This window comes from Alligator mississippiensis, chromosome 2, assembly GCF_030867095.1.
Source record: "Alligator mississippiensis isolate rAllMis1 chromosome 2, rAllMis1, whole genome shotgun sequence".
Classification (NCBI taxonomy): Eukaryota; Metazoa; Chordata; order Crocodylia; family Alligatoridae; genus Alligator; species Alligator mississippiensis.
Genome location: NC_081825.1, coordinates 235,782,150 through 235,806,240, shown reverse-complemented (window position 1 = coordinate 235,806,240; position 24,091 = coordinate 235,782,150). Strand labels below are relative to the sequence as shown.

Genomic DNA, 24,091 nt, shown 5'->3' with positions numbered 1-24,091 from the left:
TAAGCATGCATGAACCTAAGCCACAATGATTTTTCTCATTGGACTTAGCTTTCTGGGTAGCTTAGGTAATTCTGAAAATGGGACTTGAGTGTATTAAGAGCCTAAGTCCCATTTTAGAACTAGCTTGGATAACTGGGTCAGCATGATAGCTTATTAAACTGAAGAAATGAATGAAGCTCAGGAAGCTAATGATGGCACCTACAGAGCACTTCCTCATTTTGGCCATAGTCCTGCAGGGGGCTGAGCAGCATTTGGTGATCTGGTAGAGAGCACCAAGGACAGCTGGGTGGGGGTTAGTGAGGCTATGTAGGGTAGCTGGGATAGGGGTTAAGCTCACCCATGCTCTGTTCGTATCTTATCACCTCCTTCTGCTCCTGCCGCTTCTTCTCTCTTGCCTGTTGCATATCTGTGTGAGATCTTACAGGGAGGTCACGGAGCAGCAAGAGAGAGGATCTGGAGGTTGGGCAGCTTTCAAAATAGGTACCTCAGCAGATAGTTTTCAATCTGCCGTGTGGGAGGAAGCACCTGACAGACTCAGCACGAGAGCACCATGCTGTTCCTGCTGGAGCTATGAGATGCTGTGGGTTTACGGCCTTCAGCACAGTCAGTGACTCATTTCATAGCCTCACTTTCAGGCTTGTTTATTTCTGACTAAAATAATAATTGTTCCTCCTAAAATGTGAGGAATGTAGGTAACTTGGGGACTAAGATGAGGCCATCCCTAGAAATGAGGGCATTCTCAGAGAGATGCTTCAGTGCTTCCCAGCAAAGAGGATGAACAGAAGCTGAGTCTATGGTAGAGAAGGGTGGCTGGGAGAGCCACACCTGCCTAGTTCTATTGGCATACCCTTCTAGTGTAGATTTATCTTAGACTAGCAAGAGGGATGCCTTTGCTCAGACAACTTCCCTGAACAAATAGGCTATACTGGCAAAAGAACAGTGAAGCTGATACAACTGCATCTCCACTGAGATTTGACAGTATAGAAGTACTGCAAAAGAATCACAACCCCTTATGGATGTTATGCTTAAACTATTTGCTGCTATAATAGATTTGCCTTGAGAAGGCCTTGTTACTCCATTGAGTGCAGGACCTGCCAGCCAGGGAGTGTGCTTAGCTTGCTGAATATCCAAGTGCCACATGAGATGAGTGATAACATGACAGCTGTGCTGAAGATGAGTCATCTCCATATCACTAGTAGAGTATTCTACACAGTTCTCCTTATGAGCAACTTAATTGCACATGGCAAGGGAAATGGAAGAGGTCCTGAAAGTGCAGGAGCTTGGCTCTTCTCTCTTTTACATCAGTGTTAGCTGAAATAATGCCATTGATTTAAATAGTTATTTCTCATTTACATCAGGGCATCTTAATGGAGAATATGGCCCTAGAAAAGTGGTTCTCAACCACGGCGCCTTGAGATCCTTTCAAGGGTGCCATGCAATGTTAACAGTATTAGATGTGCAAACACGATTCACAAGATAAACCCAGAGATTTTAAATAGGAATCCATGGAATTAAAAAAACATGCTGACTTGTTGTGGTCTTTCTGAGTTCTTTGCACCAGAAAAATTGCTCTATTAGTTTGCCATAGTCAAAAAATGAGTGAAAATTAACAGCTGGCTTTTTTCATATGGTACCTTTGAATTTACTGAGGGATGTCTTGAGTTGAAAAAGGTTGAGAATCACTGCACCAGAAGTTTCACTATCAACTAAGAGAGCTGGGAGGAAATAACTTTAAACAATGCAAACTATTTAATTATTAAAAAATTAATAATTGTAAATAATACTTAAAATGTTGTAAAATCAACTTTTCATTATACTTGCTCATGGATAAATCCTGTGAGCATGCCATGTGCAGTGCTTCCTGCCACGAATAGTCCCAGGTGAAGAAAGTGGGAATGCTGAGGGCAGGAAGCACCCCAGGCCTGGCATGCCATGGAGTCATTTACAGCTGTGCAGAATGGGTGTCAAAATACTCTGGGCTCATTTCCATTTACACTGAAATCCCTTTAGAATCCCTAAAGTTCAGCACTGATAGCGTGGACCAGGGTTTGCAGGGTCAAGACTTCCAAACTTAGTCTTGCCAAGTGCTGAGCTATCTGGCCTCAACCCAGGAAAGCCCTTGATTACACGTGCATCTGAAAGAACGTGAGTCATCCGTTTGAAACCAATAGGTCTAGTTGCATGGTTAAAGTTAAGTATATGCAGGGTTTGAATTACACGTTGACTTTTTTGGGGGGGCTGCAAACAAATTGGGCTGCCCATCACAATGCCCTAATAAAATCGCAGATCCCCTCAGGTTATGATTTTCAAATCTTATGGGGGGCTCTGCCCCCCCCCACCCCCCCCAAACAAACAACCCAAAACAAACCCTCCCCCATAATTTGAACCCTGCATACATGCTTAAGTGCTTGGCTGGATCAGGATCAGAGATACTCAGGACCTGGCAGGATGCCTGATAAAATCAAAGGAATCCTACATCAGGAAACCATGTGATACTATATGTTTCTTTTTTTAAAATAAGGAAATCTGCACAAAAATAGGAAAGAGATAGTGGAAAAAATCATCCCTTTATTAAAAAACATGATCTTTCATTCACAGTTCATGTTTTATAATTCTGTAATGGAATTGCTCTGGAATATGAAATATTGGAACAAGTACTGTGGGTGATATTTTCCAGTGCATAATACAAAGGAATGAGTGATAGGTGCTAATATTAAAGTCCTCAAAACATTATAAGCCAAGCTTTGCAAATATGCTGAGTGGAGAGGGATGCATGTGGTGGTTTTCTTTCTTACATCCCTCCCCCCCCCCCATGGATGTTTTCAATCTGTCATCCTCATTCTCTGGGGTAAACATTTTACAGCCTCATAATCATCTTACACCTGACAGATATTAAATATATTTTTACTGGATTACAATTCATTTCAATATCCCCTGCATTTTGCATTTGATTGCCTAATAAAATACAGGTATTTTATGCTTCAGAGTTCAGACACCACCAATGTTTGCCTTTGCGTCCATTCCTAGTAATAAACTCCTTGGAGGCAGGAAGGCAGATGTAATGTGCATTTGGAGGAAGAATGAAGAATGGAATGCATGTGCATGGTTTGTCTTTTAAATCTCCCTTCCCAGACCCAGCCATCACATTATTATGCACTTACAGTATGACTTCTCTTAAATAAGTAAGATAGTTTAGGGCCAGATCTTTAGCTGGTGTAAATGGATAGAGCTTTATTGAAGGTTGATACCAGTTGGATGCCAGGGAGAATGTGACAACTGAGCTGCGTCTAACAGTTTGTTCCTTGATATACGAGAAGGGGGGTGAGCACTTTACTCCCCTTCCTTGAGGAAAATGGCATATGTCTAAGTACATATAATTGCACCCAGATACTAAAGGGATAGATGCATTAGAAATGCTCTTGTGGGTGGCCAAACTCCCTTTACCCTTCTTGTTGAAAACCAAAACTTTGCAATGACAGAGGCGCACAGATTCTGAGATGTGCATGCCACAGTGTCAATGAACTTTGTGCTGCATCTCTTTCTTCAGGAGCTGCATTTAAAATGCCTGGCACCCCATGTGGCTTGCAAGCTATGGTTTGGCCGTAGTCTAATAATTAATATCCTGCATAGGTTCTCTACATTTATAGGGAAGACTTTTTTTTTTTTTAACCCTCCCCCACCCCAACTTTGTGATAGGGGAATAAAAGCCAGTATCTTCAAATATATCTTACAGAGTTAGGAATTTAAAATAACAGTCAGGCACCTAGCAAGTATCTTCAGTGTCTTTAAAGAGTCTGAGCACCTTTAGTTTCTCTCGAGTTCAGTGATGCTGTGTCCATGAATGATGCAGTAGAGGTGCATGCAACATGATGATTCAGTAAGTTCATAGTAGCTTCAAATTTCAAGAGCAATGCTGCATTAGTGAATGATGCTACAGAGGCAAGTGCTATGTAGTGCTCCTTGCTAAAGTGAGGTAGCAGCACAGCAGGGGAACTGGAAACAGCAGTAATGTATTTGTGAGTGATGCTATAGAGCAGGACAGTTTTAGCAAAGAAAGGCATTATGAATTGAATGGAACAAGAGTCAAGGCTGAGTGTGCTCTGAAGCTGCTTTACCAGAGCTGGCATTGCAAATATATGTCCTATATGTACTTTTGTGGGTATTTCTGTGAATGGACCAGATAAATCACCTTCCCTGGTAGAGATGATGCCCAAAATACAGCTAAACTGTCAGCAAGTGCTACAGATGGAACCAGAGGCCGTCCAACTTTTTTGTTTTCCCTTTCAATCTTGAATCTTAATTAGTTCCCTACTGCTTTAGTACATGCACAACATTTTAATAGTCATAAGACTTACTTGAGTCCACTGTGCCGTTCCCACCATTCACTCTTTCCAACTAATAGCAATTCCATCCCTGTCTCCCCTCCCCTCCTTCCCATTTTAGGAATAGCCTAAAGAAAACTAAGTAGCCAAACATGTAGCTGCAGATTGATGAGCTTGTCACACCATTCTCTTCAGCTTCTTCCAACCTGCGCTGTGTTCTTATTAGATGGATGAGTGTTGGGGGAGGGAGAGAGCTAGCAAATCCCACAGCCAGATGCTAGGGAATGGACAGAGTGACCTTCCCCCAGCACTCAGAGGAGTGGAGCTGTGTCCTTCTGAGGGAGAAGGACAGCCAGGTGCCTCCAGCTGCCAATGTTTATCTCTCTTTTTAAAATGAGCACGGCCAGGTTTGGTAATGGCTGCAAGGATAGATGTCTCTCAGTGCATCGGAGGGAAATGACCAGTCATCCGTCTCCTCGCTGTGGAATCTGCCTGCAGCCATCAATCTTGTTGCCAGCACAGCAGCTCTTTTGGCTTAGTGGGGCTCATTAATTGAATGAAGGGAAATACAGGCGATCACAACTCTTTTCATTATTTCACTTACTTTTCTTCTTGGATGGGTTTCTTTCTCCTCCCCCCCATTCATCTGTGCCATATGAGGTAAGGTGAGGTAAAGGCACAGAAATTATTAAGATCTAGAGTGTTACCATAACTTCCTTCAATATTTGCTTGTTCATGAAATGAGAGAAATATGGGGAAAGCAAAATTCAGGCTACTAGGTCCCTGTTCACATGCTTTTTGTTGCATTTTTCCAAACAAGCCTCTTGTTTGGATGAAGTATTTAAAGGAAACTTGTAGCCATCTTAGTTTTTCCTCTCCCATTCTTCCTAGACTCGTTCCTTGGCTTTGTTTTAGCATTTTCAAGTATTTGTTGTGACTGTTCGTTTCTGCCGTATTCTATTAGTGATAGAGGCAGATTAGTAGGAGCCTTGCCAGTTGGTTGAGAGAAGTGATTATTCCCCTCTATTCAGCACTGGTGAGGCCACATCTGGAGGACTGTATCCAGTTTTAGTACCCGACTACAGAAAGGATGTGGACAAGTTGGAGAGAGTCCAGCAGAGGGCAACAGAAATGGTGAGGGGGCTGGGGTACATGACTTATGAGGACAGGCTGAGCTGGAACTGGGCTTATTTAGTCTGGAGAAGAGAAGACTGAGAGGGGATTTAATAGCAGCTTCTAATTACATGAAGGGGGGTTCGAAAGAAGATAGAGCTAGGCTGTTCTCAGTCAGGTGGCAGATGACAGAACAAGGAGCAATGGTCTCAAGTTGCTGCAAAGGAAGTTTAGGTTAGATGTTAGGAAAAACTATCTTGCTAGGAAGGTAGTAAAGCACTGGAAAAGGTTACCCAGAGATGTTGTGGACTCTCCAACCTTGTAGATTTTTAAGACCCGGCTAAACAAAGCCTTGGCTGGGATGATCTAGTTGAGGGCGGTCCTGTTTTGAGGAGGGGGTTGGACTAAATGACCCCCTGAGGTCCCTGCCAATCCTAGTTTTCTTGGATTTTATGAAAAGGCAAGAGACAGATTTAGGAGAAAGATTTATGCTGCAATGTGGAGGCTTGAATACAACCCAAACAGACAATACGCTACCTGGTTTTAATTTTTCTTCTCAAGCACAGTGAAACCATGGCAGCATGAACCTCTGTGTGTGCTGTACAAGACTGATCTATACCATAGGTACATCCTCAACAGCAGAAGGGGTGCTGCTGGAAGCAGTACCTGAGATATCTAGAATAAAGCCAGCTCAGAGGTATGTCTATACAGGCTGTAGTATAGTCACCTCTCACCCTCATTGGTGTTACAGTATTTCCATTGGTTGGTACACTTTTGCTACCACTTCATAGATTTGATGATATTGGAGGTGGTGAAGGGGTGTCCTTGGATGGAGATCTCTGACCTTTGAATTCATTACCTCTGTTGACTTCAGGGCACTGTGCAATAAGATTGTTGTCCTTCCACCTCAGTGTGTGGCAGGTGGACAACATGTTTGGCCAATTCTGTGGGAGTAAATTTACAACTCTCATAGTTGTATTTAAGCACATAGCATACTGCCCAATGTAATAGCTGATGGACATATAATTATATTTACTTTTTGCTTTTCTTGGTTAACTCCAACAAGCTAAGGATCACGTATGAATGATTCAGACTCTCTGGGGAACCATGTATTCAAGACCTGGCAGGGACAATTCAGCCCTTCATCCTTTTGATTGGGTTCAGTACAGTGTGAAGCTGGGGGAGATTTTCAGACAAGCTCTTAAACACTGAGCTCCTGTCTGTTCTGTGTGGATGATGAAGATTATTGGGAGCTTCAGAGTAGGAACTTTCCTGGTACCTTAGCTAGTACTTCTCCAGATTAGTTTGCTTTGTGGTCTGGCATCCTGTTGGCCTGTCACCCCAGACGTAGCTGGATTTTTACTAGTGCTTTGACAATATTGTGACTCACTTCTGTGACACAGAAAATTGTAAGTGGGAGAAAGGAAGGTACCCTTGGGGGAAATGAGTTAGGACCTTTTAACAGACCAGCCTTGTTTTCATTGCCTTGAGGAAAGAGCTGAAAGGTGAAAGATGTGTCCCCCCCCTCTCCCATCAGCCTTTTCTTTTTTTGGTGGCCCAGGTTGTAGATGGTAAGCTTTCTTTACAGTAGACATGCAGGGATATCTCCGTCTCTTTCTTTCATATTTTCATTTAAACATTTATGTTCTCTCACACAGGGTCTTTTCTTTCCTGTTTCCCATCCTTTTTACACAGTTGTATGGGATCACTTTCTGATTCTGCTTATTTCACCTTCCTGCCAGTTTTTAAAATGCAAATTTTGCCCATATTAGCATGAGCCCTCCTACACCAGATGGCACATTTGTGTCCAGTACTGCCCTCTGGTTGGCCTTTTGGAGGACATTCTAGTAACTTGGAAGGTCACCTTGTTTACACCTTGCCTCCCAATCACAGTCTTGCTGAACCTGCAGGCTGGGTTTCACCATCTGCATTTTCTCTGATGCCATTAATCTTCCTGTTTACCCATTTCATTATTAATTCTAGAGTTCACCTCTTTATCTAAACGCTTTATGGGCCTGTTGGAACTCCTCATCTTCATGTGGCAGCATATCTGTGTTTGTCAGCAGATGCCCTGAAGATACCTGTGGGCACCTTTGTCAATATTTCTGTTAAAAACCTCCCTTGTTATAACAATAGTTTGCAATTATATAGCTCCTTCTGCTTGGTGATTGCAAAGCATTTTACCAGGGTAAGTAAATGTTATCCTCATTCTTAGGGTTTTATAAATTAGGTATTAGAATCTGTTTTTTGTGAAAGTAGATTGGTAAGTTTTGAACTTTGTTTTTTCACTGAAAAACATTATTTTTTATACTTAGCCTTTCAAGCAACTATAATAATACTTCGCATGTATCTGTTCCTAGAGGATCTGAGTGTTGCAGATATTAAATACCACATCCTGTGAAGTAGGGAAGGATTAGCCCCATTTCACAGACTGACATCGGAGCCATAAGCATCTATTGTAACACATTCTGCCATGGTTATTCTGTTGAGTAAATAGGGGCACATAATTGTGCTCATGTAACCAGATTAACTAGCCATTATATTTTCCAGGTCTGTACTTGAGAAAATGTTTAAAACTACAGTGACTCATGAGAAAATATCCCTTGTCCACTCTTCTCTTGTGGTTTCGGGTTGTGTTTATTTAAAACACCTTCCAAATTTAGTTAAGATAGATGATGAACCTAAGTCATCCTTTGGGGAGGAAAATTTGTCTTGAGAACATTGCTATTGTTACAGGGTCAGCCATCCCATTCCACCATCTTAGTTTTGTTTCTCCAAAACTGCTTTTCCAGCCTGCCAGAGTGGAAGTTCTTCACATTATGGTGTGCTACATAATGTGATGTCCTGTTACTTAATACAGGATTGGTCTAACATGTGACCCATGTACTCAAGGAATCAAGAGTTTGCCAATTACTTTAACAAGAGCATATTTAGATCGTGTATATGGCCCTGAAGTTGTGTATTGGAGCTCTACTACAAGGTAAAGTAAAATCGAAGTTCAGATTGCCTTTACATTTAAGCCACAGTTTTTGTATTGGCAGGAAGATATACTGGATGTTTTGCATCACTGACTTCTGGTTCTGTTCATTTACCAAGGTGCATTTTGTGTGTACTTCTTAAATGGAATGTTTGGAGTCTGGGAAATTGCCAGCATGGCTATCAGGAGGCTTTGACACGTTGGCTTATCTTGGCAGTGCACACTTGAAATGGCTCTCCACAACCTTTCTGCCCCTCTAGCCTGTGCTGCTGAAATGTTCTCCAAGTAGCTGACCTAGCAACCATATGGTGACAATGACATTGGAGCCTGTCACTGCCTCTGTGGTGCAGTTTGCTGCGTAGATACAGTGCACCTGACCAACAAGTGGGAAACCTCCCTCTGCCCTCCTGAGGGTTTTATTACAGCCCTGAAAGACCTCAGAAATTCTGACAAATTATATCATATTTCAGCTAATTGTAATAATACTTCGCACATTAATTCTCCCAGTCTGTGGATGTGTATTCTTGTTTTTTGGATGGGTAAACTCAGGTGGCAAGTTGGTTCCTTATTCACAAGTGTGTAGAAAGTTGACACCAGATCCAGGACTAGAAGTTGGCAGCTCCCAATTCCCAGCCCACTGTTCAGATGTCTTAGATCACACCTGTTTCTATAGCTCTTTACCACCTGTACTTACCAACTACTGTCAAATGCTTATACAGTCTTCTACCCCCTGCCCTCCCTCCACAGTTACTGTGATATCCTTGTTGAAATAGTGGATGCTATGAAAAGGCCATTTGCAGTTTGTTGTAATGTAGTTACAGAGTGAGATGCTAGAACAGTGATGTTGGAAGTGGGGTGGGGGATGAAGGAAACTGCTCTTTTATTATTTGATGTCCAGACTTTAGTCAGGTATTGTAATTTACAGTCTTAGAGAAGCAGGTGCAGCATGTTGTATGTGACATTGATTTATAATTGTGCTAAGAAATAAACTTGTAAAGAACTTTTGAGGGACAAGACAAGGGCTTTGCTTTTACTGTGATATTTTATAGAGGCATACTAGTAACTAGAGATATGCAGTTGCTTGTCAAGTCCAGATCAGTGATCAGCAACTAAACACCTAACCATAACTTTGAAGATGCCTAGTCCCTGCAAAACTATTTCTCTCCACTATTATTAGTAATCTCATGTGGTTTACTTTTAAATTGGTGCTAGTGGAGTCCAAGAATTTTTCCATTGGATGTAGGTGAATTGGTGAAAGTGTCTACACGTGCATTTATGCTGGTTTAAATTTACTGTACAGTAAATTACTGTGCAGTAAGTGGGAATAGGCTAGCATCTACATGTGCAGGCATTAAAGCGCATTAATGCTGTGTGTGAACTGACTTGGAACTAAACTTAGTCCCAAGTCAGTCCACACACACAGTGTTAATGTGCAGTAAGGCATCTACACATGCATTATTGCACAATAACTAATCGGGCATAAATTTGATACATGCATGATGCAGGTATCAAATTTACACTCAAGTCAGCATAAGTCACCATATTTACTGTGCATTAGGGGTGTGCATGTGTAGATGTGTGCCCATACTTCACAGTAAATGTGCACGCGTAGACACATCCACAGTGTAGGATGGAATTGCATCATCCCACAGCAAGAGATTAGCCTCCCTTTAGGATGGCAGGGAGTGGGAAACTTGGATTTTCCAACCAGTCAGTGTTTTTTGGGACATCAACTGAAGGCAATCCCAGTGGGCCCTTAAATTGAATAAGACCTCTGAGCAAGACCCATTTCAGGGATCTCTGGGCTCTTCTGGTCTCTTTATGCTGTATCACAAAGGTGTAGTGTAGAGCAGCTCTGTCCCTTAATAGAACCTTTCTCTTAAGGGGAAAAATCCATCAATTCATTCCCTCCACTATAGGTGATTTGCTTCTGGAGGGAAACAGAGAGACTGTTTCCCGATTTCCTCTGAATTTCCAGTAGCTTTAGTTCAAGGACAGGTTTGCCATTCTCTAGCTCTTGCTGTGTAAAGGGGCATTGATATAAATAAAAATCAGGCCCTCATATCTAAGGATGTTTGGACATAGGGGGAACAATGGGTTAATGCAGGAGTTTTAATGCAATAATGACTCAGCTTTGAATCTGTTTTAGATTAATGAAATGAATATGATGCTCCCTAGTCTCCAGAGGGTATTTATTTGCTTTCCCAACCCACTGTATGATTCAAAATTATCCAGGACTGGGATAGCTGGAGTTGCTGTGAATTACAGGTGGGATGAATAATCATATTGAGTGTGGGTACAACAACTGGAATAGAAGGGGAAGCTGCAGGTCGGTACTGAGGTGCATTGACAGCAGGCTTGCCAGCTGTCCATAGTTATGGGTAGCTCATAAAAAACGGGCTAAAAACTCCTGTCTGTGAAGTCACTAAAAAAAAAGTGGAGTTCAAGAAAGTCAGGAAACAATGAGCTTATTTGAAGATCCACTGTTGCCATTTTAATGAGCCTAGATTAACGTGTTAGTGGGCAGACAGCAGAGCAGCATTACCTGCTGTCTAAGCAGGAGCACAACTCTGCACTAGCTGTCTGTCAGCTCCTTCCCCTCTCCTGCCTCAGCCATTTGCTGCCTTTACGTGTCCTGGCTGCTCCCTGCCTATAATGGCTTCTCACTGCTCAACACAAAGGTCTGTAGGATTTTGCAGACCCAGGTGCAGCTAGGGTACATCCATGGGCTGGAAGGGGGGGGGGATGCAGAGGGTTGGGGTTGGGGAGACAATGACTCGGAGCGGCAGCATGGGGCGGGATGCAGCTGGGGGTCAGGGTGTGGGGTGAGTTGGGGCCCCTTGGGCTGGGAGCAGCATGGTGTAAACCATTGCTGCTGTCCTTGTCATCTTTTACTTAGGGTCCCAATATGATTAAGGATGTTGTTTCTTTAGCAAGAGTGTTGCCTTCAGCAGTAGGCTCTGAAATGCCACTTGGAATGATAAACTTTATTTTCAAATATAACTCTACTTTTCTTCAGGAGAAAGTGTGGATTAGGATTTTAGAGGGATTTTTGGTTTTGCTTTCTAAACAGATAAGTTTTAAGATTTTTTTAAAATCAGTCAGTTCCAGGGTTGCCAACCCAGAAATGTTTTTTACTGGCAATCTGTAAGCTTCTAACTGACAACCAAACTTTTTTACTGCGGTAGGCATTAAACACCTAAAGTTGAACCCATCCCTTCTAACTGCTGTCCAGTCCCTTGCAGATGGTTATATTTACATTATGTAAAACACTTGTCAAAAACATGTGTCAGTAGAAATGTTTGATTATCAGTAAAAAGTTTGCAGATAGTAAAAAAAATGTCTTATGTTGGCAACCATGATTGACAGAATGGAGCCGAGGGAGAAGGCACAGCTAGAATAGTTCTGAGTGTACTGGGGTCAAGATGGAAGTATAATGGCAATGTTATTTAGGTTGCTGGAACTGAGGTAACAGGGATGTCTTCAGTATTGTACTTTGGTGCACTGTGTGGTACACTGCATATGGAAGGAGGGTGGGGGGAGGGTTATGGAAATGATTGAGTTGCATTGGCAGAAGTGTATATATAGGAGGAAGCTTGCAAAGCACTTGACATTAGCGTGCTTATACTGCAAATACATCCACTGCTGCAAATACATCCACTTTAGAAACAATAAAAAGTCACCAGACTGACCACAAATGTGAAAAATAAACAAGCAAGCCAGCTAAAGATAGTCTAGTCCTGTTTATTTTTCACAAAAAGCTACAAAATCCAGTTATTCAAACCAAAGCCTTGTATTCTCTTTCTTTCCTAAAGGGTTTTCCCCCTCCTTTGCACTCTAATGCTATATTTGTGCCTTGGAGATGTGGAGATGAGCGTATGATGGATGGATGGATGGATGGATGCTGCTTGTCTGGGTTTTTCACCACCATTTCCCCTGGGGCACTCTGTCTGCTGGCAGAGAGCACCATCCCAAAAGATGGTATCTTTTGCAAACTCGACAGCTAACAGACAGCTTCTCTCTCTGCATATTTCCCAAAAGAAGAACAGGCTTAATCTGGTTTTTATATGGCATATTTCATTACAGTCTTTGTGACTTCCAGTGTTCCCAACACACCATCATAAATAAAAAACCTAGGAGTGGGAAACAGCAGAGAAGCTGAGGCTTCACACTCTTGTGACACTGATAGATTCTCATTTTAAACTGACATGGGATTTAATTGCTTGCTGAGCCACTGAATTGCACTTTCAGGCACATCCTGCCACATCCTGTTAATGAGCTTAGTGGCTGCATTCACCCAGCAGTAGATCTGCTTGCTACGAATTAGGTGGCTTTTTTAGACCAACAATGTAGGTTTAAAGAGGTGGTAGTTATTAAGGTAATAACTTTGGATTTATCCATGTTAAACAGCACTTAATGGAATCTTAATATATAGTTTCCTGTGGCACTTTTTATGTTTTAGAAAAAACAGTACCAAAAGCAAAACACAAGAATCTACGTGGCATAGTCAGTGTTTATCTAAGAGGGTTTTTGGAAGCTGGATTGCTTTGGTTTGCACAGTAGCTGTCGCTGGCGTGATGGATCATGCTGGAACTTGCCCAATAAGTATCTCTGTTCCCAATTAGAACTGGAAATGGAGCTGCTTGTGAGTGCACAGAGATGATGGCTTGGGTGGCAGCTGCTACTGTGAAGATGGGAACGATTAATTGTAAAACAAATGCATTACATTGTATAGGAAAAGGGGCGGATGCCTATTATTTGTATTTTGAAGAGGTACTGAGAATTGGGTTAGCCCTCAAATCACTGCAAATTACAATTTTGAATATGCAATACAATTTTGATAAACTGAAATTTTAAAAATGATTTTGTAGGACCTGTAAAAATGTGTATTTCTCTTGGAAGTAGTAGTGCACTGAAAGCAAATACTGGCATGATGCTGACATGGATAATTGTTCAGATTCAGTGATGATGAGCAATGTAAGAACCTCGATAAACAGAGGATGCCACATTAAGCAAGTCAACAAAAATAGCCATGTTAATTTAATCACTAGGAAAGGGAAACTGTCAATGTAAAAACCATCAATTTAAATTTAAAAAATATAATCTATAACTGAATTAAAATGTTACAAAACCTTTACTTGTATCACTATTGATATCTTAGTATATTAAAACTAAAAGAATTCTTAAAACATAATGTATTTTTCATGATTGATACTGTTGGTTTGACTTTTGTATCTTATTTGATTTTGACGTTGAAACTGGATCTGTCTGTTTTGCTTCTAGTATTGCATGTGGTTGCCAGGTGCTATTGCATTTAGAATGCCCAGCAGGAAGAGAGTATATCTAAAAATGTAGTGATAGTTCTATAAAAAAAAAAAAAGAACTTTTATTCAAAATAACTTCAGTTGTAGTATTTTCAGGAAATAAGGTGTTCTCAGAAACTGAGGTATCAAAAAGAGATGGTGGAGCAAATTGATAATTAAAGCAGCTTCTGGTTTAGAGGAATGAAGGATAATGAAAGGTTTTACCTGTGTATTGAAGAGGTTTGCAGGGGAGTTCTGAGGATTTGTAGACCAGTAAGTTGCACATCAGTAACTGGAAATTGGTGGAAACAATAATTAAAACAGAATATTATAAATACCTGGAAGATCATGATATGATATGGTTTAACCAGCATGATTTCTGCAAAGGAAAATTTCATCTCATAATCTCTTGGAATACTTTAGACATATCAGTAAAATAGTGGGTAGGGAAAAGGGGAAGCAGTTCACAATTTATTTAGAATTTCAGAGGGCCTTTGGCAAAGTTCTACACATGAGGCCACTCAAGAAGTTAAGTAGTCATGGATGGAGAAGGAATTGTGATGAATCAAAAACTGCCTAGTAAAGAAGCAGCAAAGAGTAAATGAGGAATTATCACCATAGAAGAAGGCTAACAGTAGATGCATCAAGATTTTTGTACAGGGTTCTGCATTGTTTAATATAATTATTAATCTGGAAATGGGGGTGAGGTGTGAAGTAGCAGAATTTGCCAATATCATAAAGCTATTCAGGTTTGTCAAGACCAGACAGCACTTCTGAGACCTAAAATCTAGGTGAATGGACAGCATGATGGTAAATATAATTCACTGTCCATAAATTCAAAGTGATACTTATTGGAGAAAAAAAAGTTTAAACTACTTGTACACATGACAGGGCTCAAAATTAACTCAAGAAAGAGCCCTAGACAACATAATAGACAGCTGAACGAAGACTGCTACTCAATGTGTAGCTGTGGTCAAAAAGCAAGCATGATGTTGGGATGCCTAAGAAGTTGTATGGTGAATAATATAAAAAAATACTGCAGTAGCTTTATGTAAATCAATGGTGCAACATCAGCTGAAAAACTTTGTGCAATATTGGTCTGCACTAGAAAGTTATTGCAGAATTTGAGTGTGTTCAGAGAATGATGACAAAAATAAGGGGAATGGAATTTTTTTTGCATTAATAAAGATTGAAAAGTTTGATATTATTTACCTTAAGAAGGAGGTAAGCAGAAAGGAGTTTGATGGCAATATATATAAAATAACACATGTACAGAGAAGGTAGACCAAGCACTTCTGTTCTTCTTGTCTTGTAATGAGTAGAAGGGGGACATTCAGTAAAACAAAGCTGGAAAAGTTTAAATTGATAGAAGAAAACATTTTTTTTATTCACAGTATATACTTTAATGGTACAACCCATTGCAAAAGGAAGATGTTGAGGGCAAGAGCTTAAGATTCAAAGAGGGTTTGAACATTTCTATGGGTATCAAGAGTACCCAGAATTATCATGATAAACATTTTGGAAGGGTGTTAAACTTCATGCTTTGGGCTTTAACTGCTAGAGCTCAGGATAAAACCTAATTTGTTTGCATATTGGGGGATGAGAGCGGCCGGGGGGGGGGGTGTGGGTGTTGATTATCTCATAATCCACCAGTGTCGGTTATGTCTTTTTCTGAAGCATCTGATAAGTGTCAGAGGCAGGATCCTGGACCAGATCCATCATGGCAGTTCCAATGGTTTAATAAAGGTCTTATTTTCTACATAAACCTAAATTCGTGGGCTAAATTTTACTTGTCAGCATCCCTTTGAGTAGGGCTAAGGAGGGGAAAGTACAACTTGCCAAACTTTATGAAAAAATCCTGGAGAATTAAATTGTTAGGGCTGTACAGAAATACTTTAAAAAGATGGTAATATTTAATAGTATTTTGTTGGATTGGTTGAACCACCCTTTAGACTTCCATAGCAAGGATATAATTTGGTATTATCTAGGAGGACTAAAAGCCTTTTTCGACAGGTTATCATTTTCTATTACATTCTATAAAGCACCTTCTTAGGCAAAACCTAGGTATAGGAGGATTTACACGTGGAAAGGAAGTATCTTTCATTACTAGCATTTTGCCATTCCTTTCACTTCTAAGGCTTCCCACTTCCCCCAGGTTGCGTCAGCAGATTGAGACTTGATTGGAACTGGTCCATGGCAGTTGAAGTCTGAGTCTAGCCTCTGTCATCACAGGCCATGTCAAGACAAGTGTGGCCGTGCAGTATGTAGCATCACAGACATGTCTGCGGTGCCACATACTGCACGTTCAGTTGTTCTCTGCACTGCAAGGGAGCAGCGTGGAGGCAGGATATCCAGGGGTCAAAAAAACCTGCAGGAAAAAAAAGCGGAGCAGTGCACACAGGGGCAGTGCACACCGCTCAAAAGCGGAGCCGGGCTGGCTGGAGTCATGCAGCAGCTGCTGGCCAGGCTCTTCATGGAAGAATCACTGCTGCTGCAGGCCTGGAAGGCCTTACTTCAGGTAAGGTTGCTGGTGCCAGTCCAGTGCTGGCCCCAGTCTCCCTTACTCTGTTCGGGGTAACTTGCCACCTGCCAGAGCACGCGTAGCACAACTAGTGGTGGCACAAGGTACACTGCTACTAGTTGTCCCCAGGGAACCAAACGTCCATACCACATGTGGATGTGGCCGTAAAGGCTACTTCTGCTATTTTCTAAATAACTTTCCTACTTCCTGTACTTATGCTATATCATACTGATTAGTCAACTTCCAGAAGGGCTGGATTAATTACAAGGTGTTATTAAGCGGGTCTACATGTTGATTAATGTGCTTTTGCTCTTTGCATTAAATTTAGTACCTCTAATGTGAAGTACTCAATAAATGCGCATTAGGCTGCCCTAATGCACAGTAGTGAAAGCACATGCTTTTTTAGTGATGCTTTATGTGCAGTCACTTATTTTTACTGCATACTAGCATATTAGCATGGTTTTTGATGTGACGTTTTAATGCTCAGTAAAATAGGCTATTGCACATTAAGGTGCACATTTAGACATGCCCATTGTTGACCAGTCTGGGGCTTCATCGAGTAAAGCGTGCATTTCTAGTAAGCTCTGTGTACTAATTCCCACTTCCCTCCTCTCTTTCCTCCATTAATGAGAACTGGAATTTTTGGGCTCCTAAAATGGGCCAGAGATGTGAATGTTTGGCTACTGGAAAGATGCTAGAAGAGAGGAGAAGGAAACAATGGTTTAACGCTTACTGTTTAGAGCTGGGAATCAGCTGTGCTGGGTTTTTCTCCTGGGTTCCTGCTTAACCTGATGTCATCTGAGCACCACAGTATCTCCACCTGTAAATATGGAATAATAATACTTCCCTAGCTCATAGAGCAGCAATAAGCTCAGAGACTGTTAATCTTTGGCTGGAAGGTACTGTGGAAGGGCTGAGTGTTATTAGTAGCAAGTAGGAATGAGCATGCTTTGGAAAGGCAGCTGCTCTCCTTGCCCTTAAACACTTACATTTTCCATGTTAGATTCGATTTTCAACTCTTCGGTGGCATACAGGACATTTGTTGTGTTCACGTGGATTTTGCTTAATCCCCTCCCCTGTTCCCTATTTTAATGCATTTGTTTGCTGAGTGTGTTGGAATCCAGAGACAGACATAGCCTATCAGAGTGAAGACATTTGCTACCCATGCCCTTGAACTTGGTTGAAGCTTTGCCTTCGATTGCAATATGTCTGATGACCAGTTGGATTTTTCAGTCCCACAGGGATCCAGAAACAATGCTGATATCCTTTTGTATCGGTTCAGGGGTGGAAACCAAGCCCAAACCACACAGACGTGACTATGGAGGTGCCCTAGTGACTTCCCACGGAAGGCTGTAACACTTAAATCTTTCAAGCTGAAATGTCTGTCTCCAAATTTAACATACACTTCATGAACCAAATGGATAAGCAAGAAGAGTGGGAAGGAAAGAGACACCAGAAATTCCTGCAGGGAATTTCAGGATGACCCCTCTCCCCCCACTTTTTTTTTTTTTAGTTCATGTAATCCAGAGGTGAACCTGTATCATAATCAGGGGAGCCTGGTGGAAGGGGTTACAAATAGGTGAAGTGTTGCAGAACTCAGTTTTGGAAAGAAAGACTGACTGAATAGCTCAGTCTCTTCTTTGGGATCAAGGTTTCCACTCAGTGCCCCAGCTTCCTGTTCTGGGAAAGTTTCCTTTGAAAAATGCCAGAGCTTTGGTGTTCTGCATGGTTTGTACTCAGGCTTCCTCTCAATAAGAGGGGGAGCTTTTGCTATAGTTGCTGCCCATGTTCTGTGCTCTGTTGTCTGAGTAATGCAGCTAGCTAGTGGCCCTTCAGAATATTTGAAGAATCCCTTTAAGATCCTATGACCTTCACTTTGGCTAAGGGACCCTGAAGTCTTTTGTTGGCTTTGGATTCTTTGGCACAGCCAGAGAACTGACACACTGCTGGAGAAGTGGTCTTCCCTCAAAACTAGATGATACCACACCCCACCAGATAATGATGTTTGTTTAGTTTGTACTAAACAATTTGTACAACTATTTGTACTATGATAGTGTCTCTGATGGGCTGGGCTCTGTACCAGCACAGAGCAGTCTCTGCCCTGAAGACCTTACAGTCTGAGTGCAGGATGAGAGAAAGCAGATAGCAACAGGTGGGGAAGCAAAATGTCCCAGTGAGATGAGGGAATGGGGTGCAGGTGTAAAATCAAATGCTAAATAGTTAATATCACACCTGGTACTGAATTACTTCCCAAACAAAATGATATGGAGAAAGAGACCCAATTCTTGGAAAGTGAAAATCTTAGCATGTTGAGGCTGTGGCTTACTGGGTGTTTCACTGAAAGGGGTAACTGTAGGATTAATCTGGTTGAACACCTACATAAGTAGGAACAGGGGATTGGGGGATCCTGAAGGAGATAGAATTCTTCCCTAGTTGCGTTTTAACATCCATGTTGTGCTTTCTTGTACCGTGCTGTGCTGTGCCTGACTAACAAAGCTAGCTGCCTTTCTCTGCTCATAATCCTGTGACAGCCTTTAGAACTAGCCTGCTGTCTGCCCCTTCGTCTGTATGCCACATTGCATCAAGCGTCTTTGTAAATCTCCATTTTCTTCTGGGGGCGCATGCCCCAGGCTGCCCTAGAGCTAGCCTTTGGGTGAGAGAACAGGGTGGGGGAGGGAAACACTAGTTTGAGATTTTTTTTCTCTCCATGGGTTAGATTCTGCAACTCTCACTTATGCCGAGTTTTTCTTCCTCACCTGAGCAGTCTTATTTAAATCAAAGTGAAGGTTGTAGAGTCTTGACTTAAAAGTGGGAATAGTTATTCAGTTGCAAATTCAGAGACAGAACCCTTAGATGTTTTTAAAATTCTCAGCATTGTCCTACCTCTGAGATCATTTGTATCTCAGCACCCTGCACCTGAATTGTCTATTTTCTGTCTCTTTGTACAAGATGGTTCCACAAGCAATTCAGTGTCATGTGAATTATGCCAGAAATACACATATATTTTAAAAACTCTTTCCTATGTGGGGGAAGGAGTTTAATATGTATAACTTCCAGAAAAGCTGTGGGAATATTTTCCTATTATCCTTATCTCTCTTTGTTATTTCCTATTTTCTTTTTATTCCCCAGTAAAATAATGTCCAACCTTCCTTCCTTGCACCCCAACATAGGAAACTGAAAAGAGGTCAGTGGTTCAGCAAGGTAAAACTGAATCCTTAGCATAAGAGGTTAATAGAAGAATTACTCCTTTTACTCTTTAAGATATGATTGAGGTTAAAAGTCTGGCAGCCTGTTCCTTGTCCTTTCCCCCCCTTCTTCTGTGTATGCTTGCAAAAGACACACAGAGTCTCTTTGTTTTGTTTCGCAGAAGTTGATCTGCCTCTCAAGAAGGATGGGTTCACATCAGAGGGGACCACGCTGGAGGCCCTGCTGCGTGGTGAAGGGATTGAGAAAAAAATGGATACTAAAGAAGAAGACACTATACAGGAAATCCAGGTAAAAGAGAGCAGCTCTGTTGGCTAAATTGTATGTCTCTGTACACTGACCTCAGGATTGGCTTTAATATTATTTTTTTACTTTCAGTATCCAAATGGTGTCTTATGACATTTGTGTCTTTGTGTTGAAATGTTGCATTAATGCATAGTAATGTCACACCATTGTGCCACAAAATGTCACCAGACTACAGTGTTACTCTCTGTTGCTCAAAATAAATTCAGGATTTGGCATAACTGTTCAGCAAAACTGTCACAGTAATTCAGGTTGGGCTGCCACATTCTGGATTGTTTACAACCAAGACACTGTAGCAAAGTGAGATTATCAGATACTGATTAGCAGAGATAGGTCCAAACCATGAACTGGATCTGAGTAGCCTCAAACTTTGAGTTCAGATTTGGCTTTGAAATTTGGGTCATAGCTGCTCACTAGAAGCAGAGGTGTGTCATTGGCTCATCTCTTTTCCTTGTCTAAGCAGAGAGAATTGTAGAAGTTATGCAAACAACATAGATGGTTTTTAAAATTCTTTTAGTTTTAATAGCCTTTTGTATTACCAATAAAACAAGTAAGGCAATCTTTCTCTTTGGCCTCATATTATCCCTTGGAATATTAATAGTAATTATTTCATTTTGATCATTTACCAGTATTGAAGTTCGAATCTAGCTGCAGCCTTTGGCAAAGTCAGGGTTCTGCCAATGTATGGAGTGATTAGCAGAACTGTGTTAAATTCTCATAACATAAAAACATAGTACTTGGAGGGGCCTCCTAGCCACTGAGTCCAATTCCCTGCTTTTGTGTGCAGTCATTTGTCTAGACTAAAGGGTCCATAAGATCATGAACTACAGCCCTTCTCACACACTGGGGCAATACAACATCCTGCAAGAAAAAAAACGATCCATGGAAGAGAACAAATCTCAAAGACTTGACAGCTTGCCTCAAGTAAACAGCAGGGGAGACAAGGCCACTTGCAATGACTCGGCTAATGCAGTGGTAGGGAAAAACTTAAACCCCAGGAAGATTTGCTCAGGTTTGCAAAACTTTCAGGGAATTGGGGATAGATTTTGAATGAGTCCAAGGCATTGCTTGGCATAGCCTATATTAGTTTATAGTTTTTAGTATAAACCAGGCACAACCTGTACAACTTGGTGATACTGGCTGAGCTTCACATTTTTTCAAGTAATTCCTGAAACTCACAACCCAAGTGTGTGACCCACCAGACAGCAAAACTGAAAGTCATGACAATCACATTGACATAATTCTGGGTCCAGTCCTGCAGGCCCCATTGAAATTTCAGGTATGTAAGGGCTGCAGAATTATATTCCTAGCTCCTAGTAATGGAGGTAGGGAAACCCTGGCAAAGAGGAAATGTCTCACATTCACATAGAAGGAACAAGTTATATATGAAAAGCTTCCTTTGTTTCCTTGTTGACTAGTAGGTCTGGTTCTAATAAACGGAAAGTCCTAAAGTCTTTGTTTATAGCAGCTTCCAAGGTCACAAGAAACCATCATGCAGCATCTCTCTGAGATCGACAAGTGCCTTTGGATGTTGTTGTGCAATGTGAGCTCCCAAATTACCCCAGGCATCAGCCTGAGGAAAGAGACTTCAGAGACAGTGGAACTGACAGCAGTCTTGGCATCACTGCATTAAAAAGGGGGGAGGGGTATGCCTGTATGCAAGGAGTCTTCATCTGTACCCTCTGAGCTGTGACCTGTCTCATGGAAGCTGGCTTCATCACTGAGTGGATGTGAGAGGCTTGGCATGCTGTTGTTTTCTTTGCAAATGCAGCTTGGTTGGATTTAGTCTGTACAGTGTTTACTAAATGCTGCTGATTGAGCAGGTATTGCAGGACCTGATGGAAGGGGTGGCTGGACTGGGTTAGGACAAGACCATGATTAGTCTTTTGTGCCTATACAACCAGGTAAGGGGTGTAAATCTCCATTTTACATGGGCTCCAGGTCTTGCTGGTCACAGCTCAGAAGGGTTCAACAGGAAGCAACCCCCTGAGCTAGTACTGTACTTCCGTTCCCATGGGTGGTAGGGAGTGAGTGAGTCGGGGTAGGCAGATTCATAATTCCCTCCTTGGTCCCAGCTATTTACTGCCCCTTACTATGAAATGAGAGTGAATTTTTAATGTGCATTTGGAGGAAAGCTGCATCAAATTCTTATCTGTGTTGAAAAGCAAGGGACTGGAGGAGTGTTTTGGAAGGACAAAGTAGACAGTACTAGATATTTGCTAAATAGATGCATTCAACATGGCCAGATGTTCAGGTACAATCAATATGATCAAATGCTATATTTACAGGAGCTGAGGATCAGGCCCCAAGTAACAACAATACTGAATCCATGCCTTAAGCAGGGCAAATGGTGTACCAGCTGTTGTAGTTAGTCTGAAACAGCATTGTTGCCCACTTGTAAGAAGATGCTATAGCATTTTTCACAGGAATAAGAGACCTTACCCTGGCTTTGTAGCCCAGTTTGTACATAGCTGATCTTTCTACCTTAAATTGACCCTGCAGCATCAACTGGAAAAAATGCCCCACCTATATACTTTTGTATTTATTCAAATCCAAGACAATTTCCCCGCCCCAACACTGGGGAAACATAAGCCTTTTCTTGGATTTAGGTACTGGCCTAGATCAGGTGGATTCTGTGGCTCCAGCTGTGGCCCTGACCTGAGGAGAAGACCATGTGGTGTGGTCCAGGGAGCATAGGGAAGATTGCATGGTGTGGCCTGGATGGAGCCTGGGGAAAATTGTGCAGCAGCAGGGGAGTTGCCTTGGCTTCAGCTCTACTCCTGACCTAGGCCTGGGGATGGAGCTGTTGCTGCCATTGCTGCCTGGCACAGGGTGAGAGCCACTGTGTGCTCCCTGCCCTGGGCCAGAGCTGGAACCAGAGCTGCTGCATAGGGTAAATGGTGGCAGAGGGTACAGCAGGGTAGGGGACAAGTTGCCAGGGTGGGGCAGGCACATTGAGAAGTAAGTGATTAGTAGGGGGGCAGACACTTGGGGGAAGCAGGAGCAGGTGGGTGGGGCAAGAGGTAGTGGTCAGGCTGTCTGCTTCCTGCCACAGCTTTTGCTGCCACTTGCTTCCCTGCTGTTGCTTTTCCCGCCACAGCAGTTAAGGGGCGGGACATACATTTTAAGATGCTCCTCCAATAATTAGATACTATACATGGAAAATTATAACTACTATGTACTTTTCTATGTCTAGAATCTAATTGGGGGGTCATCTTAAATTCAGTCTTCTTGGATTTAAGTAAATACAGCACTACTGGTGAAGTACTGGCACAGAATGACTGATGCCTTCCACTCTGGGGATGTCAGCATTTCAGTCCGTTTTGGAAATGAAATGCTCTGCAAAAAAAAAAAATAAAATCTTTAAGTAATTTGAAAAAAAAAATCTATATAGCATTCCTCTCCCAGTTTAAAATCCCCTAGTTTAATAAAGAATGTATTTTCCCTGACAAATGTATGCACTTTGGTAAATTATGAGGGGACATTTTATATATGTGAAAGCAGAAGTCACTTAATTTTTCCACCTTCTAGTAACTAAAACTCTATGAGAAGATCAGCTATCAAGGTAGTTTGACCCCATAAATGACCTCTTAGGCCACCTCCAGACGTGTGCAGACATTTGGTTCCCTGGGGACAACTAGTGGCAGAGCACCTAATGCTGCTGCTGGTTGTCCCTGGGGAATGCCTGTGCCCTGTGTGCTCTGGTGCACAGCAAGTTACCCTGAGTGGGGTAGGGGAGACTGGGGCCAGCACTAGGCTGGCCCCAGCAGCCTTACCTGAGTTCCTGAGGGTCTCCCGGGGCTGCAGCAGCAGCAAACCTGCCACATGGAGCCTGGTTGGCAGTGGAGTGTGGCTCTGGCCAGCTGCCAGGCTTTGGCTTCAGGCTGCGCACGCTGCCACTGCATGCGCCACTCCACTCTTTTTCTCCTTGCAGCGTTGAGAACAACAGAGCATGCAGTATGTGGCACTGCAGATGTGCCTGCAGTGCCACATATCTCATAGCCGTGCTTGTCTGGATGCAATCTTAGGGTTTAAAAACAATGCAATATAAATACAAAAACCCACAAATTAATTTGACCCCCTACTAAACTTTGACAATTTTTTAACCTGTTTAAAAGGACCCTGGCCAGTGTTTATGCCCCATAATATAAGTGATTAGATTCTAATAATGGGGTGTGTGGATGGTTCTTCTGATTCTAAACCTTTTTCTAGTAAAATCTGTTGTATTCTTTTCCACCCTAGCAGTCAATTCTTAAGGTACACCGGAGGCAACATTAATGTGATGTGCACCTATTCTCCCTCTGCTGGTTTTCTAGCATCTGTTAACTAAAAATATACAGGAGAACTG

At 42.0% G+C, this 24,091-nt stretch overlaps 1 protein-coding gene across 14 annotated transcripts in view; it reads left to right on the top strand.

Moving 5' to 3' along the window:
- The window catches only part of DPF3 (double PHD fingers 3), a 249,774-nt gene that overhangs the window by 128,282 nt on the left and 97,401 nt on the right, over positions 1–24,091 (top strand). For all 14 annotated transcript variants that reach the window (XR_009460162.1, XR_009460157.1, XR_009460160.1 and 11 more), the window contains one exon: positions 19,604–19,731. Coding sequence is in view for 3 of the 14 variants with exons in the window: in XM_014595447.3 (XP_014450933.2) it covers positions 19,604–19,731 (128 nt within the window). In the remaining 11 variants the exon portion in view is untranslated. The remainder of the gene's footprint in view (positions 1–19,603; positions 19,732–24,091) is intronic.